This window comes from Camelus ferus, chromosome 3, assembly GCF_009834535.1.
Source record: "Camelus ferus isolate YT-003-E chromosome 3, BCGSAC_Cfer_1.0, whole genome shotgun sequence".
NCBI classification, from domain to species: Eukaryota; Metazoa; Chordata; class Mammalia; order Artiodactyla; family Camelidae; genus Camelus; species Camelus ferus.
This window is the reverse complement of record NC_045698.1, coordinates 46,366,605-46,385,132: the sequence shown is the minus strand read 5'-3', so window position 1 is coordinate 46,385,132 and position 18,528 is coordinate 46,366,605. Positions and strand designations below refer to the sequence as shown.

The window sequence follows — 18,528 nt, the reverse complement described above, 5'->3', positions numbered from 1 at the left end:
TTAACAAATGGTTCCCATAGATTTATTTGGGACTATTGCCTTGATTGGATAGGACTGCAAGGGATCGATCACCTTATAGTCACGGGATCCAGACTCTATCATTTTAAGTCAGAGATTAAGCGACTGGCCCTGAGATCACAGCTATGGTGGAGAGTCTGATTCCTAGACCAGTCAGCGTCCCGCCTACTATATTGATTTGCAGTCTTTCACATTAGGCATTCCTATCCCGCTCCTATGGCCAATGAAGGCAACCAACAATGGGAAACCCTATTTGAAGTAAGGCATTGGAAAAGTATGTCACTGTAACTTCCCTGATGCTTTTTAAGAGCTAGACACTTAACCTCCATATGATTACCTAACAGGTCTGTGGTTAACTTGTAACCTGGTATTCAAATACCCTCAATGGCTTGCTGCTAACCTTCCTTTCTAATCATAGGCCTACAAATTCCACACCCAAAAGGCATGACCGGACAAAACTGAACTACTAAAGGGTTTACTCCAGAGGGAATTAATCCCCTTGCCTTCTATTTCTGACCCCACTGGTCTCTTCCATCTACCAAGCACCACCTCCTTTGTGAAGCCTTCTCCTCCCTTCAGCTAAAAGTTAACTTCTCCATTTTCTGAACTTTGCCTCTTCCTTTTGGCACCAGATCTCTCTAAATCTTGAATTATAGTTATTTACACTTTATTTTTCCCTACTGTAATTAGCACCATGAAGGCAGAGTTTGTGTCTGATTTATTTTTTACTTTAAACAGCAAGCTTGTAAGAGGCAGTGAACATGCTGCTTAGTCCAAGTCGCCATCCTCTCTCATTTGGGCTTCCGCAGGCCGGCTAACTCTCCCCTGGGTTCCACTCACTCTCCTATCCTGATCCCTTTGAGACATGACAGCTCTGTGACTCAAAGCCCTCCACAGACTTTGCACATCCACACCACACCTTCTTCCTAATTTTGCTGACACGTTGGCTTTCTTGCTTTGCTTCTATCATGGTAACCATCTCCTGCCTCAGACGTCTTTGCATTTGATGTTCTTTCAGGGACGAATAGTGGGTATTAGTAGAATATGGGTAGGATACTTGGTATTGGTTGCTTTCTTACTCAGATCAGGGTCTTGTCTTCCTCCACAGAGATCCTCTTTGGCCAGTCTCTAGCACCCCTGTTAAGAGTGTCAATCCCTGCCTCTCCCATCTGCCTGTCTGGCTGGCAGGGAAGGAAAAGAACTTGTATGTTGGTGAAGGAGGAAGCTGTGTGGGTCGACAGTGAAATCTAGAGTAAAAAGCAAGCTGATCCAAGGTGTCCTGCAGGCTGTAAAATGCAGTTTAATCCAAGTGTGATTTTTAAAACTGTTCAAATGACTTTAATTATTGGAATGCACAATTTAAAAAACATGCAAATAAAGTTTTAAAACCTAAAAAAAAAAAAAAAAAGTGTCAATCCTGAAATCAGAGTGGCTGGTTTGGAAAGTTGGCTTTACCACTTACTAGCTGTAGGATTTAGGGCAAGTTAATTTACATTTTTCTTCCTCAGTTTCCTCATCAGTAAAATGGGGATAATAATTTTACATATTTATTGCTTAGAACAGTGCCCACCTGGTACAGAGCAAGGGTTCAATAGCTACTGTTTTTCCTCACAGTGCTGATCACAATCTGACATTTTCACATATTAGTCTGTCTCCTCCACTGGAAACTAAGCTCCTTCACAGCAGAACTTTATTAGTGACTTTATTCCTAGCTCCTAGAGCCGTGTCTTCATACAAAGAACTTCAGTGAATTCTGTTGAGTATGGATGGATGTATTCAACATTTTAAAAAACCATAAATAAACCACTGAATTGTATTATTTTCTTATACAGGCTTTCCGTAACTGTGAATCTTAATACCGACAGGTCTAGGTACTATATTTTGTTGCAGGGGAAACCTCCTTGGACTTTAAATTCAAGCAGAAAATAGCCACAAAGAGGAACAATATGTACCTAAAAAAATTCAGTCCACTACGTTGTATTATTGTGCTAGATCAGTTAAAGCAAACTCATTATGTGATAACACCAGAAAACTAGGAGGAAAAAATGGATGAGATTAATTATGTGCCTTGCACATAGTAGCTTTGAAATAAATAATTACTAGCAAATTATGAAAACACTTGAAAAAGAAAATGCAATACAGAAGTTAAATTATAACTTAAAACATTTTGACAATTGTATACACCTCTGTAACCACCCTGATTTAGATATAGAACACTCCCAGCATTCCAAAAAGATCTCCCTGCCCTCTTCCAACAAACTCCCTGTCTTCCCAAGGCAACCACGTGGCAAGCAGAATAACGACTGCCCCCACCCCCAAGAAGTCCTTGCCCTAATGCCCGGAACCTGTGAATATGAACATACCTGTGAATAAGTTACACGGCAGAAGAGACTTTGAGATAGGGGATTATCCTGGACTACTGGGTGGGCCCAGGGTAACCACAAGTGTCCTTAAAAGCAGAAGAGGATGATGGAAGAGTGGATCAGAGAAAGATGCCACAGTGGAAGAAGAGACAGAAGAGATTTGGAGGGTAAGAAGCACATGTCCTATTGTTGCTGGCTTTGAAGATGGAGGAAGGAGGCCACAGGCCAAGAAACGCAGGTGGCTTCTAGAAGCTGGGAACACCAGCAAAGAAACAGGCACCTCAGTCCTACAACCACGAGGGCTGAATTCAGCCAACCACCTGAATGAGCAAGGAAATGGATTCTGAGAGCCTCCAAAAAGAACTGCAGCCTTGCAGCAATTTGATTTTAACCCAGTGAGTCCCATACTGAACTTCTGACCTACAGAACTGTGAGATAATAAGTGTGTATAAGCCCTAAGTTTGTGGTAATTTGTTATGACAGCAATTAAAAATTAATATAAACCACTCTCTGTGCTCTATCACTATAGATTAGTCTTGTTTTTGGACTTTATATATATGGAATCATAGTATGAACTCTTTTGTGGCCAACTTCTTTCACTTATGTTTTTGAGACTCACCTGGTACTGTTTGTAACAGTAATTTTAATTTTTTTATTTAGTAACAGTAATTTTTAAAAAACTGCTGAGTAGTAGTTCATTATGAATACACCACAATTTATTCATTCTCTTGTTGATGGACATGTTGTCTAATTCTTGGCTATCATGAACACGTACATTCTTGTACAAGCCTTTCTGTAGACATGTTTCCATTTTTCTTGGGTAGATACCCAGGAGTAGAACTGCTAGGTCACAGGGTGGATGTATGTTTAACGTTAAAAAAATTGCCAAATGGTTCTCCAAAGTGGCTGTATCATTTCATACTCCCACTAGCAGTGAGTGAGTTCCAGTTGCTCCATATCTGTAAATTTGAACAGATTTTATTCTGATTTTATGTATGAGGGGGGAAAAAAAAGAAGATACCCAGAGAGGCTGATTTGCCTAAAGTCATGTGGTTTGTATGAGCTGGAACCAGTACCCCGGTGCTCTCAATACTGGAGTTTCCCTACTTTCCACCTGTACCTCCTACTTTTCAGCGCTGCCTTCTCTCTCATCTTGATAGCTCTCAATTACTTAATTTAATTTTCCTGCTATTTGTATGCCTTCTAAGGAAAATGACAATTTTTATAATTCTGCAATATGTATTGTACCTATCTACTTAAATTTTTTAAAATGTATAAACATTACATTAAAACATCAATATGCAATTATTTTCCCACCACTTAAATTTTTTAATATGTATTGAAGATTCTGGACCAGAAAATGTGTAAAGAGAAGACAGGAATATCAAAATAACTTATAACAAATTTCTAAAACCTCTCACATATTAAAATTGGTAAGACAAAAATATGATTTACAATACAGGTTTGCCATTATGGTATAGATAAGAAAATAGTACCCATACTAAAATTAATTCATCCTACTTATCAAAATTCCTAGGTATAAGAATGAAAATATTTAGATGCTTATAGATAGGTATTCAAAAGTTTCTTTCAGACAACATTCTTTGGTGTTCATAAAACTGCATATATTACTATATATCTATTTATCAGTCTTTTCAGACTATACATTCACTTTAAATTGGAAATCAAAAAATATAAATTAGATATTACTAGAAATTAGAAAGTAGTTATAGGGTATTTCAATTTCATAGTGCCCAAAGGTTTGTGAACAAGATTTACTTACCAAGCTTTAAAAGAACCACCTGTTTTTGGTATTTCTTATATATCTACATGTTCCAGAAATTAAAAAAAAAAAGATACATTTAGAGGCAAAATTTCAACTCTGAGTTGACAATTGTTTATGACTCAACTGGCTGTTCCACATCATACGGAGCTAAATGAAAAGATGAAAAGCCTAGCGTTGCTTGGATACCAGCTTAATAAGCAACCTGGAATGCCAGATGCATAGTAAGAAATGGAATATCCTACTTGAGTGGAAGAAGACAAGTGAGTGTGTGATGGACACAACTTAGTTTAAGTTCTTTACCCTAATGAAGTAATTATTCATTTGCAGATATTACCAAAAGTAAAAAAATTTATTTTACAGAGTGGTTGGCTTTTGTAATACATCAAAACTGTAATGTTATCCTTCTCTATTCTCACTGCTGCCCATGTCAGTGGTAGAAGTTTCTCTCAAATAATTTAGTGTACATTTAAAGTGGCAATACAGATTTTACTTAATGGACTTAAGTTATAATTAGAAACCAGTTTTATATACAGAAAATCCATAAATATAGAACTTTTATTCCTATTTTATCCTAGGGCTATGCAAAAAATTGACTAAAAATTTTTCATTTGGGTCTTTGTAATAAACATGTAAATACATTATTTACAATGGAGGTGCTTTCTGACAAAGTAAACACACAGAAGTAATTTTGGTCTTCATCAGGATCCATCATTATATGTTCATTTTCAAAGATGTGATATATCATGTTCACTCAAATTTTAAGATTCCTGTTTTATACATAATTTAAATAATTATTTTACTTGTACAATTAATGCTTCATTCTGTATTTAAATTTCATTTAAGAAAGATTCCTTGATCCAACAGTAGGCAGCTTTAAAATCTGTTCCAAATACGGCAAAATGTCTTTGTACAATTTTCTTCCTTCTGGCGATACTGTAAATAGAGTCATTTACTCTTCATTGTTCACACCCCAGGGGTAATTCTCAAGTTATCTCACATGATGTAAGTACCATCTTTGTAGTATTTCATGGATTCCATTTGTTTTGTCATAGCCAGAACATCATGAAATCCAGTACTCAGGCCAGACATGTGTTGAAAGTATGCTTCTTTTTCCACTTGAATTGTTAAATTGTTTACTCCAGCATCTTTAAGTATTCCCGTAACCTGTTATAAAAATCCACACATTTAAAGCTTTTAGATTAATGCATTTAGTGCATATGTGCTAAGTAATTGATACCACTTTTTTTTAAATAGCCACAGATAGTCAATGATATGTCCTCAAAGTAATGTTTATTATTCAGCTGGTCAAATATTACATAGAATCTTTCAGAAGGCCAGTAAACCACTGACCTGACATTCAAAGTAGAAAAGGAAAACAGCTATTGTTTCCTATTCAGTGGGTCTAGAGTAGGGATACAGGCACTATTCTGATCTTTATCTCCAACCATGACATGTACCCTGCCAACTTTATTATTATTATTATTAATTAATTTAGGGCTACATTTATAACTTGCTTCTCGACAATCTATTGAGAACCAAAGTGGATCATAAATGAAATTTTTTTTACGTTAACTTAAGCTTGTCCTCTAAATACTAAAACTTGATTTTTAGTGGGGAGGGTATAGCTCAGTGGTAGAGCTCATGCTTAGCAAGCCCGATGTCCTGGGTTTAATCCCTAGTACCTCCATTAAAAATAAATAAATAACCCAATCCCCCACCCCAAACAAACCAAAAACACCCCCCTACAAAAACCAAAACCAAAACCAAAACCAAACCAAACAAAACCCCTAAAACACTTAACTTTAATTTTTACCATTTTCAGATATAAAACACATCTAGATGTAAAAAATAACATACTTGGACAGTTGAAAGATTGGTATTTTTGAACAATTAAATGACTATTGAGCTGTATAACTTACAATGTGCGTAATTTTATGAATGAATTACCTCAACTGAAATTACTTTAAAAACATAAGATTGTTACCTGTTGTACTATTCTTTGTTCCAGCACATCGGATGTCACCTGTATATGAATTGTTCCTGCCACAACACTGGCAGAATGACGCCAAAAATGTGGGTCTCGGTATGATATTAATCCTTCAATTTTCTGTATCTGTCAAATAAAAGGAGATGTGATTAATGAATGGACTTAGAAACTAATTTATTTAACATAAAGCAATCTTTTTGGTCCAGGAACCATTATTAAACTGATTTATAAAAACAAGTAATAGGAGAGCCCAGAAATGAGAAATGAATAGGAGGAACAACTAACTTGAGGTAAAAGTATCTAAAATATTTTGACCTGGCAGTGACGCCACAGAAGGAAGTCTGGAATAGAAAGGGAATAGGCTTACACAGGTGCCTTTACACCCAACTGCTGCACTCATTTTCACCTGTGTAAGATGTACTTTGTTCTAAACATCGGATACATTCAGTGATCTATGAGGTTCCCTTTACACTGATATAAACATTCAAGTATTATTTGTTATATTCGAGATAACATGTTCATAAGTTATCCTCCATATTCAACCACAGAGGACTGGTTAAATAAGTTACAGACTACCCATACATGTAACACTACACTGTCATTAAAAAAGTATTAGACTATTTAGACATAGTTAAGTGGGGCAAAATTTATAAAGCAGTACAAAACATTTACGGCCATTTTATTTTCAAAATATCTTTGTATAGAAAAACAACTTTCAAAAGTGTTTCTTTCCAGGTGGTAGAATTATATGTGATCTTTTTCTTTTTTTGTACTTTTCTGTACTTTGAAATTTTCTGTAACGGACGTATATTATTTTTGAAATAAAAAACTTTTTCTTGGTAGGATGTAGTATTTCACAAATTATGAGGTGAGAAAACTTTACTAATTTTATATATGAAACGAGTGGGTTGTGATGCTATACCTTAAATATTCAAGACGCCGACTTTTCACCAGCAGATCCTAATTACTTTAATATGATATGGCAAACCACAAGCTGAATACATTCTATTTTGTATTTGTTTTTTCCATGAACTGCCTACTCATACTCAGTCCATTTTTCTACAAGACTGTCATTTTCATTTTCATTTCTTATTAGGTCAACTTACTCAATTTCAAATATTATTATAAAAGGAAGAAAAATAGTGAAGAAATTATATACAGTACCTTTTCTAAGGCAGTATGTAGTTCTTTTTCATATTCTGGGGGCAGTCTCAGAAGTAGAACCTGACAGGCGTCTTTAATCAGTGGGACTACACTGAGAAATATTAATACAGCAATAAAAAGAGAACAGAGGGGATCAGCAATGAACCATCCAAACTGCTCTATAAGAACGGTGGATACGATCACACCAATACTGCCAAGTGTGTCTGCCAAAACATGTAGAAATACACCTACAAGTAAGATACAGAAAATATTAAAAATTAAAGCACATGTAATTTAGTTCTTTTATTCACTCCACAAATATTACTGTGTACCTACTATCCACCAGGTACTCTCGTAGGGGCTAGTACTTCAAAATGACTAAAAATGATCACTTCCATCAAGGACTTCACAGTGTAGTGGTGAAGGTAAGGATGTGGGCAACTATAACAATGAGATGAGTCTTATGATGGTGTGGTTTGTCTGAGAAGGCTTCCTAGAAATCATACATAAGCCAAGTTTTGACATTACCTGAATTACTTATATTAAAATATCAGAATAAACAGCTCAACATAAATGGTAATAAAAATTTCCTAGTTCTTTTGTAGTGAAAATACATAACAGCACACACTCAGTTTTCCTTGCAACTAATATTTAATCAACTGTCACCATGAAAAGGACTCTATAATTACAACTATTTATTTAAAAATGGATTTATGAACATTCGTGATCATTTTCTATAGCAGATGGCTTCAGACTTTTTAGCTACAGATTGCTTTTTTAAAATAAAATTGTACCAGAAGCCCAGTACTTAATACAAATTAACAGTGTCAATTCAGAACACAGGTGAAAGTAGGACAATATTTGGCAAAGACTCACCCCTCATGTTAGCATTCATGCCTCCGCCTATAGATCCGTGGCTGTGACCGTGCCCATGGTCACTGTGTCCATGTGCATGGTGTGAATGGCTGTGATCAGATGAGTGACAGCTTCCTTGAGAAGCTCCATGGCTGTGGTTATGGCCATGGCTAAAGGCACAGATACCAATAAGGTTTACTATCAGCCCTCCAACTGAGACTGGCTAGCAAAAAGAGAAAAAAAAACCTTTAAATTTGTAATTTAAAAAATAAATTTGCCTTTTAAAAGTTACTATATAGCTATATATGTTTTTGATTTACAGTTCTGAAAGTACTTATAATAAAACCTAAGTTCAATAAGTAAATTTAAAAAGTGTGAATTTTACAATATTTTAGAATAAGCATTTAACTTACAAATACCAAAGTGCTGACAAGTAGAAGGACTTAGATTGCTTTAATTAAATGACTACGAATAAAAAATGTACTTGATTCATGGCTTATGAATAAATAAATGATACCAAAGTTTTATTTTGTTTATTTAAATAAAGTTTGAAAGTATTGCTTGCTAGAGCAAATACACACATATCTGAAATCTCATTTATATTACTTGGTAAACTTTAACAGTTTAAAAGGCAATGATTGTAATTTACTAACTAATGGATTCCAAATACAGTCTTATTGTGTCTTAAATAGAGTAAAATTTCCCAAAGTAAAAAAAGTACAATGGAAAAGCAAATATATAATAGTAATCTTTCATTTTTTAAAAACAGCGTAAATGGAATTACCTTGATTTGATGTTACCACAATAACACCCCAAACAATAAATAAAGTTAGTTACCCTTGATTATTCCCTCTTACAAAACAACTCTGAAAAGTAGTTCAGGGTGCTATTTAATTTATATATGTCTACAATTTCTCCTTTAGAGAAATCCATTGTTTTATAAAAAGAACATATAAAAATAAGGGGACAGATCATTTTAATTACTTTTAATTAAAAGTAAAGGTAGTGAGAAGAGATTTACAATAGTAAACATGTACAGAGCTTATTCATTTATTCCTGTGACTCAGACCATCTGTCTGTCAGATTAAAAAATTTCAGTCAGCTTTATGATTCTGAAGATTGTTCATGAATTCTGAATGAAATGAAATACTGCTTATGGAGATCTTATCACTTCATAAACACACCTTCTCTTCTCCTGAGAAATGCTGCATTTTTCTACATTTCATCAGAATAAAAAAAAAAAAACACAGAAAGTGAAAGTCCCTTGTGATTTTACCAAAGGTTAGTCACTCCTAAGAAAATGGTGTATTTTCTATGCACATACTAATATAGATAGACACATACTTTTTTTAAACTAATAAGATCACATTAATACTGTTTTGTCATTTTTTTCACTTAGTATCTCTTGTAAATTTTTCCATGCCAGTATATATTGATAAACCTCATTTTTTATAATGGCCACATAATATTCTATTATATGAATGCCAAATTTAACTAGTCCTTTCACTGGTGAACACTGTTTTTTTCCCCCACCATTATAAACAATGGTAAAATGAATGATGGCCCTCTATACCCTTCTGTGAATATTTCTGTAATAAATATTAAAGGTCAAAGGATATGAGTATTTAAAATCCAAGATATATTTCTAAACTATAAACCAAAAACATTTTACTAATATAGACTTCCACCAAGAAGACTCAACCGCTTTTAGTCATTCAACAATTAATAGCTGACTTCCTACTACAAGCCAGGTGCTAGAATTTAAGAGTTAATATATACAATTCAGGTCCTGAAGATACTTACATCTTAACTGTGAAAGAATGACAAATTAAACAACGGTTTTAAGTCAATGTTGCTAAAAGAAGAAAGTTCAAGATACAATGGAAATATTCAGAAAGGGAAATGTACAAATTTTGAGGTGGGAAGAGAAGGTTTAAGGCAAAGTATCCCACCAGAGGCAACACTAGAAGCAAAGTATTGAGGAAGGCGGAAAGGGCAGAAGTGAGGGAAAGGCATGAGAACTACAAGGAATGGCACGTGTGAAGGTTTGGAGGTGTAGGGAGAAGAACATTAAGTTTCCTTAGCAGTAATTTAATATGGAGTAAAGCCTCTGCAAATTTCCTCAGGTATTCAAAAACAAATCTTCAAACAAAAACATCTAGTAAGTCAGAAAAAAAATCTGCATGTTACGGAATGTCATCTATTATTTTGACAACGTGTTAGAGAAAAGGATTAATTAATTTCCAAGAGTCAGCAGTGTAAATGTAAACAGCAAGATAGGAAGTTAACTGATTTAAATCAAAAATAAAAATAAAACCTTCCTAGGTCAAGCTACAAGTAGTTAAACTTTAGCAGGGAAAGAGCTGTATGAGTAGAAATTCAAATAGGAAAATGAAGACTTACTGTTAACATGTGTGTGTCTAATTCTGGAGGATCAATTAATCTAGCCACCGACTCCATAAACACAAAAAAAGCTATTACCATTAGAAAAAGCCCATTAATAAATCCAGAGAGAATTTCTATTCGTCCATACCTAAAAATGCAGAATATATTTTTAGAAAAGGAAAATGACAAATATTTAAAAAATATAAACATTGTTATGTTACAAATGAGGAAATAAGTCTAGATTTTCAACTATACAATAGCAAGATAGAAAATTACCAAGGTTTTAAATATAATAGTAACGCTGGAAGGTTCTTTCCATATGTGTATCTGTTGAAATTGTTTATATTTATCAAAGTTGTTCTTCAGTGTTTCCTCTAACACAAAGCCTGTCCTAATTTCTTAGCAAGAAGTTATTTCTCACTCCTTTAAGCCCTTGATAGTCTCTGTATCTCTGTTACAGCACACAGATTCAGCTTTGTATCAAAATTATTTGTATTTTTGGTTCATCCATCTTTCAAAATATACACAATTGAAAATAAGAGCTGAATTTATTAATCTATTTACAACAGGTCTTATCAAAATACCTTGGACAAATAGGGATTCTACTATTGGTTGAACTGAATGATTCACTTAATGAAAGGACACTGCATGCATAACCACTTCAAATTTTGAATGCCCTAACAGCAAAGACGTGAATGACCACACAAATTCCTCTGCCTCAAAGAACATGTTGGGCATTTTTGCTCCCTACCTATGAGAGGGGTTTGTCAGGGAGTGTAATCTTAAGCTATTGCCATTCAGTACTTATCAACTGCTTGGTTTATTTCCTCTTACCTACTTCAAATTGAAAAATGAAGCTCTGAAAAATTATTTGTATTAAAAGTAGTAAAACTTTATTCCCTGAGATGGAATTCGCTGTGTCACCCTGAGAGTCAGTGTACCTACCCATAGGAGAAAATCCGAGTTGCTTTCCATCTACTCATCAAGGCAGCAAAAAGTCCCATGACCAAAGCAGAGCAGTCGAAGAGCATGTGGAAGCCATCTGAGATCAGACCCAGACTATTGGTCAACACGCCATAGAATAATTCCACAAAGGTAAAAAGCTAAAACATGTTTAAGAAAAAATAGGGGAGGAGTGTGTTGGGAAATACTATTTCAAGAGAGATTTATCAGAATTTAATCATAAGGATTTTAACCCTTAATTACCCAAACCTTACTTAAAGGTTATTCTTACTCTTTATTTAACTGACACTCATACAGGAATCCTCATTTCATACAGTGTAAGAAACAAAGCTAAATCAGATATGTCCATCTTATAAATTATTTAAAAGGAGTTAGTTTTATTTACATGCCTGTTGAACTCAATACACTAGATTATAAAATGTTAGTAATCCGGTTGGCAGTGAGATCTTATCAGGAATAGATAAAAACCTTTAGAAGCTACATTTTCTACTGATTTGAAATAGCACACTAAACTAACATTTCTAAAATACCTCAAAAATCATTTCTTTAAGCAGTGTGACTATGATCCTGTAATCTTTCTACTATTCAGAGAAAATATAATTTTAGCCCATCTCTAATTACTAGAAATTTGAGAATTACTAAAATTGTATCAGAACTGTCAAAATTAAAATATTAAGCTTTTAAGAGAATTCTGATATTTAAAACTCTTACCAGATTCAAGCACAAGAAGTAAAAGATCTGCCTAGAGTCATTCTCCTCAAGAATTTGTTTTAGTGATTCCTTAATAAACCTAGGGATTGACTGGGAGCTATGCTGAAAAGCATCACCCATGAAGTTATAAAGTGGTGTTCCTTCAGGAGAATATCCAATTAGGGTACCTTTCTGTCCTCTCTTAGAAGGAGATGATAAGATGTTGGCAGCTAAAAAAAGAAAAAAAAAAAGAATATTACAAAAAGTTTTAAAAGTTTAAGCTACCAAAACCCAACATAGTATCTGTCAGTACTAAATGTAACCACTGAACAAATTCCCAAATTAAGTAAATAACTGAACATCAGAATCCATAAGAATAAATTTGCTAAGGGGAAAAATGCTTACACAAAATGAAGAATACAGCACTCACTACCACTCCTCCAGAAAGGACGTGTTCAGTGCTCTCCTGGTGTGCTGCTTTATTCATAGCTCGAAGCTGGTCTGTTATTGGATGAGTCCAAAAATTTCCAAAAAGTAGAGCACTAATAAAAATGGGAAAGGATCCATAGCGGGCACACTTGGAAACTTCCATTTTGACTGAACACATGGAATCGACATAGAAATCCAGGATCATGACAAAAAAGATAACCGTTGTGAAAGGCATAATGAGAGAAAACCAAGACTCGACTTTACTCTAGAAATTAAAAAAAAAAACTGTCAATACTATGTGGGTATAAAGTTCATATCTTATGCTTTAGTTAATCCCTTTACATATAAACAAATATTCCCATGATTCAGTATGATTTATAAAATGCCAACATATAAGAGCTATAAGATATTGGCACTTTTCCCATTGCTCCCTAAAGTATTAAAAAACAAAAACATTATTGTTTAATAATTTTATAAATACTTGGTGACACCCAATCCTTGGGTTTGTGGGTATTAAATTGCTTCTATAACTAATTCCTTTGGGTCATAGGAATGGAAGGGATATATAAATGTAATAGTGCTTGATTTGTATTTTCTATCAACAATAAAGTTAACTCTAAAAAAAATTCAAAAACTACAAAGAAAATGCAAAGATAATTTAAGCCACCTGCAACATCAAACTGAAACAAAATACAGTATACTGAACTAAAATTTATAATAGCAATTCATTTTACTCATTACCAGTAAATTCCTGCTCTCACCTCAGTTGTCACAGAAAGAACTATGACCCATGGGCATAGGAGAAGCACAGAAACAAGATGGGATAAAGCTTGAAGGCGTTTGGCTCCACCAACATCTATGGAGAGCTTTCTGGAAGCTGTATGAAAACCAACTTTACAACACAAAGCCAGTACTAGCAACAATACTCCACCCTATGAACAAAAGCAGGTAAGTCTCATTAGAAACACACAGTCCACTACCCAACCCTTAAATACACAGTATTTAAAGAAATGGACCTAGTATGTTTTTTCTATAACCCAAATTACTGAACTACATAAATGGCTGGCAGTATTATAAATTACTGATAACTTATTTTAAATGAACTTTTAAAGTTATAGTTGCTGTAACTTTTTAGAAACAAAGGTAAGAACATACCTTGTGATCTGCCACACCTAAGAAGCCAATGGCTGTGTAAAGCATGTGAGTTAGAGCACTGTCATGATGTCCTTCAGCTAAGTAAGTTGGAGTAAAGGAAAAGAATTCCAAATATTAATCCTGAAGTTCTTCTGAAATTTTAGTTACATTATTTTGGGTTGACTATACATTAGTCTGAGGGCCTCAAACCTGACTACCCTCAACAATGTTTCTGTTAAAAAAAGGAAATAATTTAAAATTTAATTTTGGGACATAATTTATAAATTGGAATGGCCTATACTTCTTCTGATGTCTCCAAAACAATTACAATAGCACTTAAGACACAGTTGTTAAATTTTAGTACACAACCTCCAAAAGACACAGGCATACGTACTATAAGTAGGACAAGGGACAAGAGCAAAGAACCTCCTTAGACCACTCCTATCCAATGGAATTAAGGATGACCTTTTGGAATGGTGTGTCAAAGCAGTCCTAAATCTATTTCTAAATCACTGACCACATAAGCCTCAGCAAAGCAAGCAGCAAGCAAAAGAGGATAGTGTGGCAACAGTTGTCTAACAATCAACCTGGAGTTCTGCAAAGTCATGCCATCCTTTTTCATTGTAACAAAGTAAACTGGGCAGTTTTAGGGCAGTATCACGAAGCAGAAGAATCAAAACTGATGATCTCAGTTCTGCTAAATGGAGTGGGCAAAGGTATGTGGATAGGAAAGAACAAGGTATGTCTGTAGAGGAAAATGAGTAGACATATTTGATTGGAAAACTGGGGTTACCTAAGAGAAGAGTGGTGGCTGATGTGGAATTTAGAGGAGGAGAGTGAATACCAGATTAAGGAATTAGAACTTTTTCTTTCAGGCAAGAAGATGCCAAGGTTTTTCATTTAATCTCAAAAGTTTGTATTTAATAGTTCCCACTGACTTCTAAAGGGAGCATTTAAACTGTTAAATCAGAAGGGAGCAAAGAGACTGATTTTGTTTGAGTGGTAAGTCTTTTTTTTTTTTTAAAGCACGAGGACATTCCAAAATACTCTTTCATTATCCCTAAATTTCTGAAAATTTAGGGTGCTGAAAAGACATTGAGATGCTATACGATACTTAATTTAGAATGGATTTATTCATTATTTGAATCCTTGTTTAGAATACCTACATTAATCTATGAGAGTTTCATTCATGATCGATCGGTTTAATTCAGTCATACCTTCATTTCCCATTCTGCCAGTCTTCTATTTTTCTGCCAGACTAAAAAACTCAGATCTTTTGCAAAAGGATACGATGTTCAGCCATTTTAGCCATGAGATCATCATTGTCGAAAAGCAATAGGCAGATCACAGCAATTATGAAAAAAGCAGCCCCCCTTGTCTGAAAATGAAGAGAATAATACTAAGTGGCTATTTCAAGAGTTAATTTTTAAGACTACAACTATACAAATGCTAAAGAAAAATTTTTTCAAATAAATATTTAAAGAAAAAAATAACACGACATTAAAGGCCTTATACTATATAATACAAATTTACAGTATTAACAGTTAAGATAAGTAAAGAGCTCCAACAAATTTTGCAGGATATTTTAAGGGCACTTAAAACATATATTAATGACAACTTCCAACTGTCTCCTTGCTAATATGGATAGGCATGTTACCATACACAAACCATTAAATGCCCACAGAACTAATCTTAAATGTTACTTTGCTTCTGTTTGAAAAACCCAATTAGCTAAGGAATAATTAGTAGTGACTTATTTTACTCTACAACATGCAAGTGATAGAGAAGACAGTTGATTTACAGTAATATCAATATTCTAGTTACCACTCTTCTAGGATAAAAGAACTAAGAAGGCATGTTAAGAAAATCAGCAAAGCCATTTCTAATATCCAGTAAAGGTATAAGGCACTTAAAAGCTGATAAACTTACGTTCTCATTTCAGGGAAAGGAGTGTGACAAAAGAAAATTATAGAAAGAACATACTAGCAAGGTTTATGCAAATATTTCAGAATTTGGGGTACAGAAGCAATCTAAAAAGCATTATTTACACAGTCCCTACTTACAAATTTACAGGTGTAACACCATATACTTCCATAAAGTAAATATTTTAAATGAAAAACGATTAATCTAGTTTATTCATTACATGATTACTACACTTGATAAATTCTCTATTAATGTGGTAGGTATTCTGACTAAAGTCAGTATACATAAACCACACAATTTAAAATTTCATCATTTTCATTGGATCAGGATACGGTAACATTAACAATACCCAAACATGGAGAATATAATTTAATCTTTAGATAACAAAGAGGGCAACTGAGAATTCTGCAGTGCTTCAGAGTCAGAACTGAGGAAAAAATAAAAATTACAGACCTTGTCAGATGCCTAGATTCGTTACTGACACTAATGAGAAGAGATGCAAGATCTGTACTCTCCTTTCTGATTATTAGTGCAGCAAAATTTTTGTTTAATGTTTGAAAATCATTTGTATTTCTCTTGTGAGTTGTCTTTCCCTGTCCTTTGCTTATTTCTGTTGAAGATCTTAAGCATTTTGTTAACTGATTTGAGTGATTATATTTTAAAAGAAATGTAAAACTTTTATTTGTGGCAATTTGTTACTGTTGTTAGTTTGTTGTTAGCACAATAATTTCTGTTACATGGAAGTTTGTAATCATTATGAAGTCAAATGTACTGGGTTTTCCCTTTGTGATTTTTTTTCCCCATGGCTTGTCTGCTCGGAAAGTTCTCTGCCCATAGATTAATCATCTATCTATATATTACTCTATGTTTTTACAAATATCTTTTTTTTTTTTAACCACAAAAATCTTTAATCCACTTGACATTTATTTTGGAGCACTCAGTGAGTAAGGGGGAAAGATTAAATAGTAGCATATACTTGAATATCCATGATCCAATTTGAAATCTACAGGCTGCCTAGATACACTCTGCTCTATTTGGCATGTTACTTTATTTTATTCATCTGCCTCCATCACTTAGCCTGAAAGACCCTTTCAGAATGAGACTATTTTACCTTATTTACCTTTATTTCTCCTTTTCTCTATAACTAGGACAGTGCATCACACACTGGAAGCATTTAATTTGGTAAATAAAATTACTGTAGCTGTAAGAATTTATAATTGCAGACTGGTGATGCACTTACCAAAAAGAAACTAATGCTTAAATTATGTAGGATGAACAGAGTTTCCAAGCTGGCAAAATATTCACCAGACTTTAAATATAATAAGTTCTTAGGTATGTATTTTCCAAAAATGATGTATAGGAGTTAAGAATGAGGTAGGGGAGGGAATCGGGTATGAAGAAACATGAAGATGTTTGTGGTGATTAGTCAGTTATGTATCTTGATTGTGGTGATGGTTACACAAATCTATACACATAAACAAATACACACATAAGAGTGGATGTAAAACTGGTGAAATCTGAATAAGGGCTATGGATTGTACCAATGTCAATTTCTTGGTTTTGACAGCATACTTGAGTTGGGTTAAGAAGTTACTTTTGAAACTAAGGGAAGTGCACAAGGACCTCTCTGTACTATATGTGCAGCTTCCTGGGAATGTATAATGATTTCAAAATAAAAAGTAAAAATAAAACGTTTGTGAGAAAAATTTATAATTAGCAGAAAAAGCCCCTGCATTCTTTTAAATGGTAAAGGATACTATTTATTGCCTTGGATAGTATTTTACATTTATACTTTCAATTTTCAAGTAACTAATAATGGAAAATTCTACCTTTGCTGGTCCTCCTCCAGAACTAGTGAACAAAACACTGAGCAGTGAGATGACAACAATATCACTGTGTTCGAATAGCAGCAAAGTCCTACAAAAATAAAACATTATCATTCATGAAATATATCTGATCTTTATCAGGAAGCATGAATTTAACTAAAGTAAGAGAAAATAAATTTTTCCCCTTGATTTCATAGAACATTACAGGAAAAGTAGATAGTTACAACTGTTTTGGAAAACATTTTGGCATTATCTACCTTAGAAAGGTTGAAGCTACAAATATCCAATAATACGATTTGTAGGATACTACTTATACTACTTATATCATACAGATTTCTTGTATACTTGTACCAGGACACATTTATAAGACATCAGCATTGTCTGCAGTAGCCCCAGACTGGAAACAATCTAAATGCCCACTGAAGAGAGAATGGATAATATAACTTAGAGTATATCCACTCGACTCCTACACAGTGGTAAAAATGAATGCAATTCTATGAATATTCTAAGAAATATAGAACTGTACACTTTATAGACAATGTTTGGGTCCTCTTCTCCCTCCAATTCATACATTGAACCTAGTCCACAAAGTGATGGTATTAGAGGTATGGAGCACCTTTGGGAGGTGCTTAGGTCATGAGGGTGAAGCCCTCACATCATGATGGGATTAGTGCCTTAAGAGACCACAGAGAGCTCCCTTGCCTCTTCTGCCACGTGAGGTTACAGTGAAGAGACAAGATAGCTGTCTATGAACCAAAAAAAGATCAGTCACCAGACACTGAATCTGCTTCACCTTGGTCTTCCTAGCCTCCAGAACTATGAGAAATACATTTGTATTTTTTATAAGTCACCTAGTCCACAGTATTTCTGTTATAGCAGTCCAAACGGATTAAGACAAAAAGAGTGAATTTTAATGGTATGTGAATTATATTTTATGGTATGTGAATGAACTACATATATACTACACACATTAAAATGGGCAAATCTCAAACATAATCCTGAATGGACTGAGGAGCCCAGGGACAT

At 34.1% G+C, this 18,528-nt stretch overlaps 1 protein-coding gene across 2 annotated transcripts in view; it reads right to left on the bottom strand.

The window, feature by feature from the left end:
* Positions 1-3,600: 3,600 nt before the first annotated feature.
* The window catches only part of SLC30A5 (solute carrier family 30 member 5), a 28,280-nt gene continuing 13,352 nt past the window's right edge, over positions 3,601-18,528 (bottom strand). Inside the window, exons 5-16 of one of the 2 annotated variants that reach the window (XM_032473547.1) lie at positions 17,506-17,593; positions 15,044-15,131; positions 13,775-13,851; positions 13,381-13,551; positions 12,596-12,884; positions 12,212-12,420; positions 11,483-11,640; positions 10,556-10,685; positions 8,174-8,375; positions 7,319-7,545; positions 6,152-6,280; positions 3,601-5,331 (exon numbers count right to left, since the gene is read on the bottom strand). In XM_032473547.1, coding sequence (XP_032329438.1) covers positions 5,161-5,331; positions 6,152-6,280; positions 7,319-7,545; positions 8,174-8,375; positions 10,556-10,685; positions 11,483-11,640; positions 12,212-12,420; positions 12,596-12,884; positions 13,381-13,551; positions 13,775-13,851; positions 15,044-15,131; positions 17,506-17,593 — 1,939 coding nt within the window. In that variant the 3' untranslated portion in view covers positions 3,601-5,160. The remainder of the gene's footprint in view (positions 5,332-6,151; positions 6,281-7,318; positions 7,546-8,173; positions 8,376-10,555; positions 10,686-11,482; positions 11,641-12,211; positions 12,421-12,595; positions 12,885-13,380; positions 13,552-13,774; positions 13,852-15,043; positions 15,132-17,505; positions 17,594-18,528) is intronic. The other variant, XM_032473550.1, reaches the window with a different exon arrangement.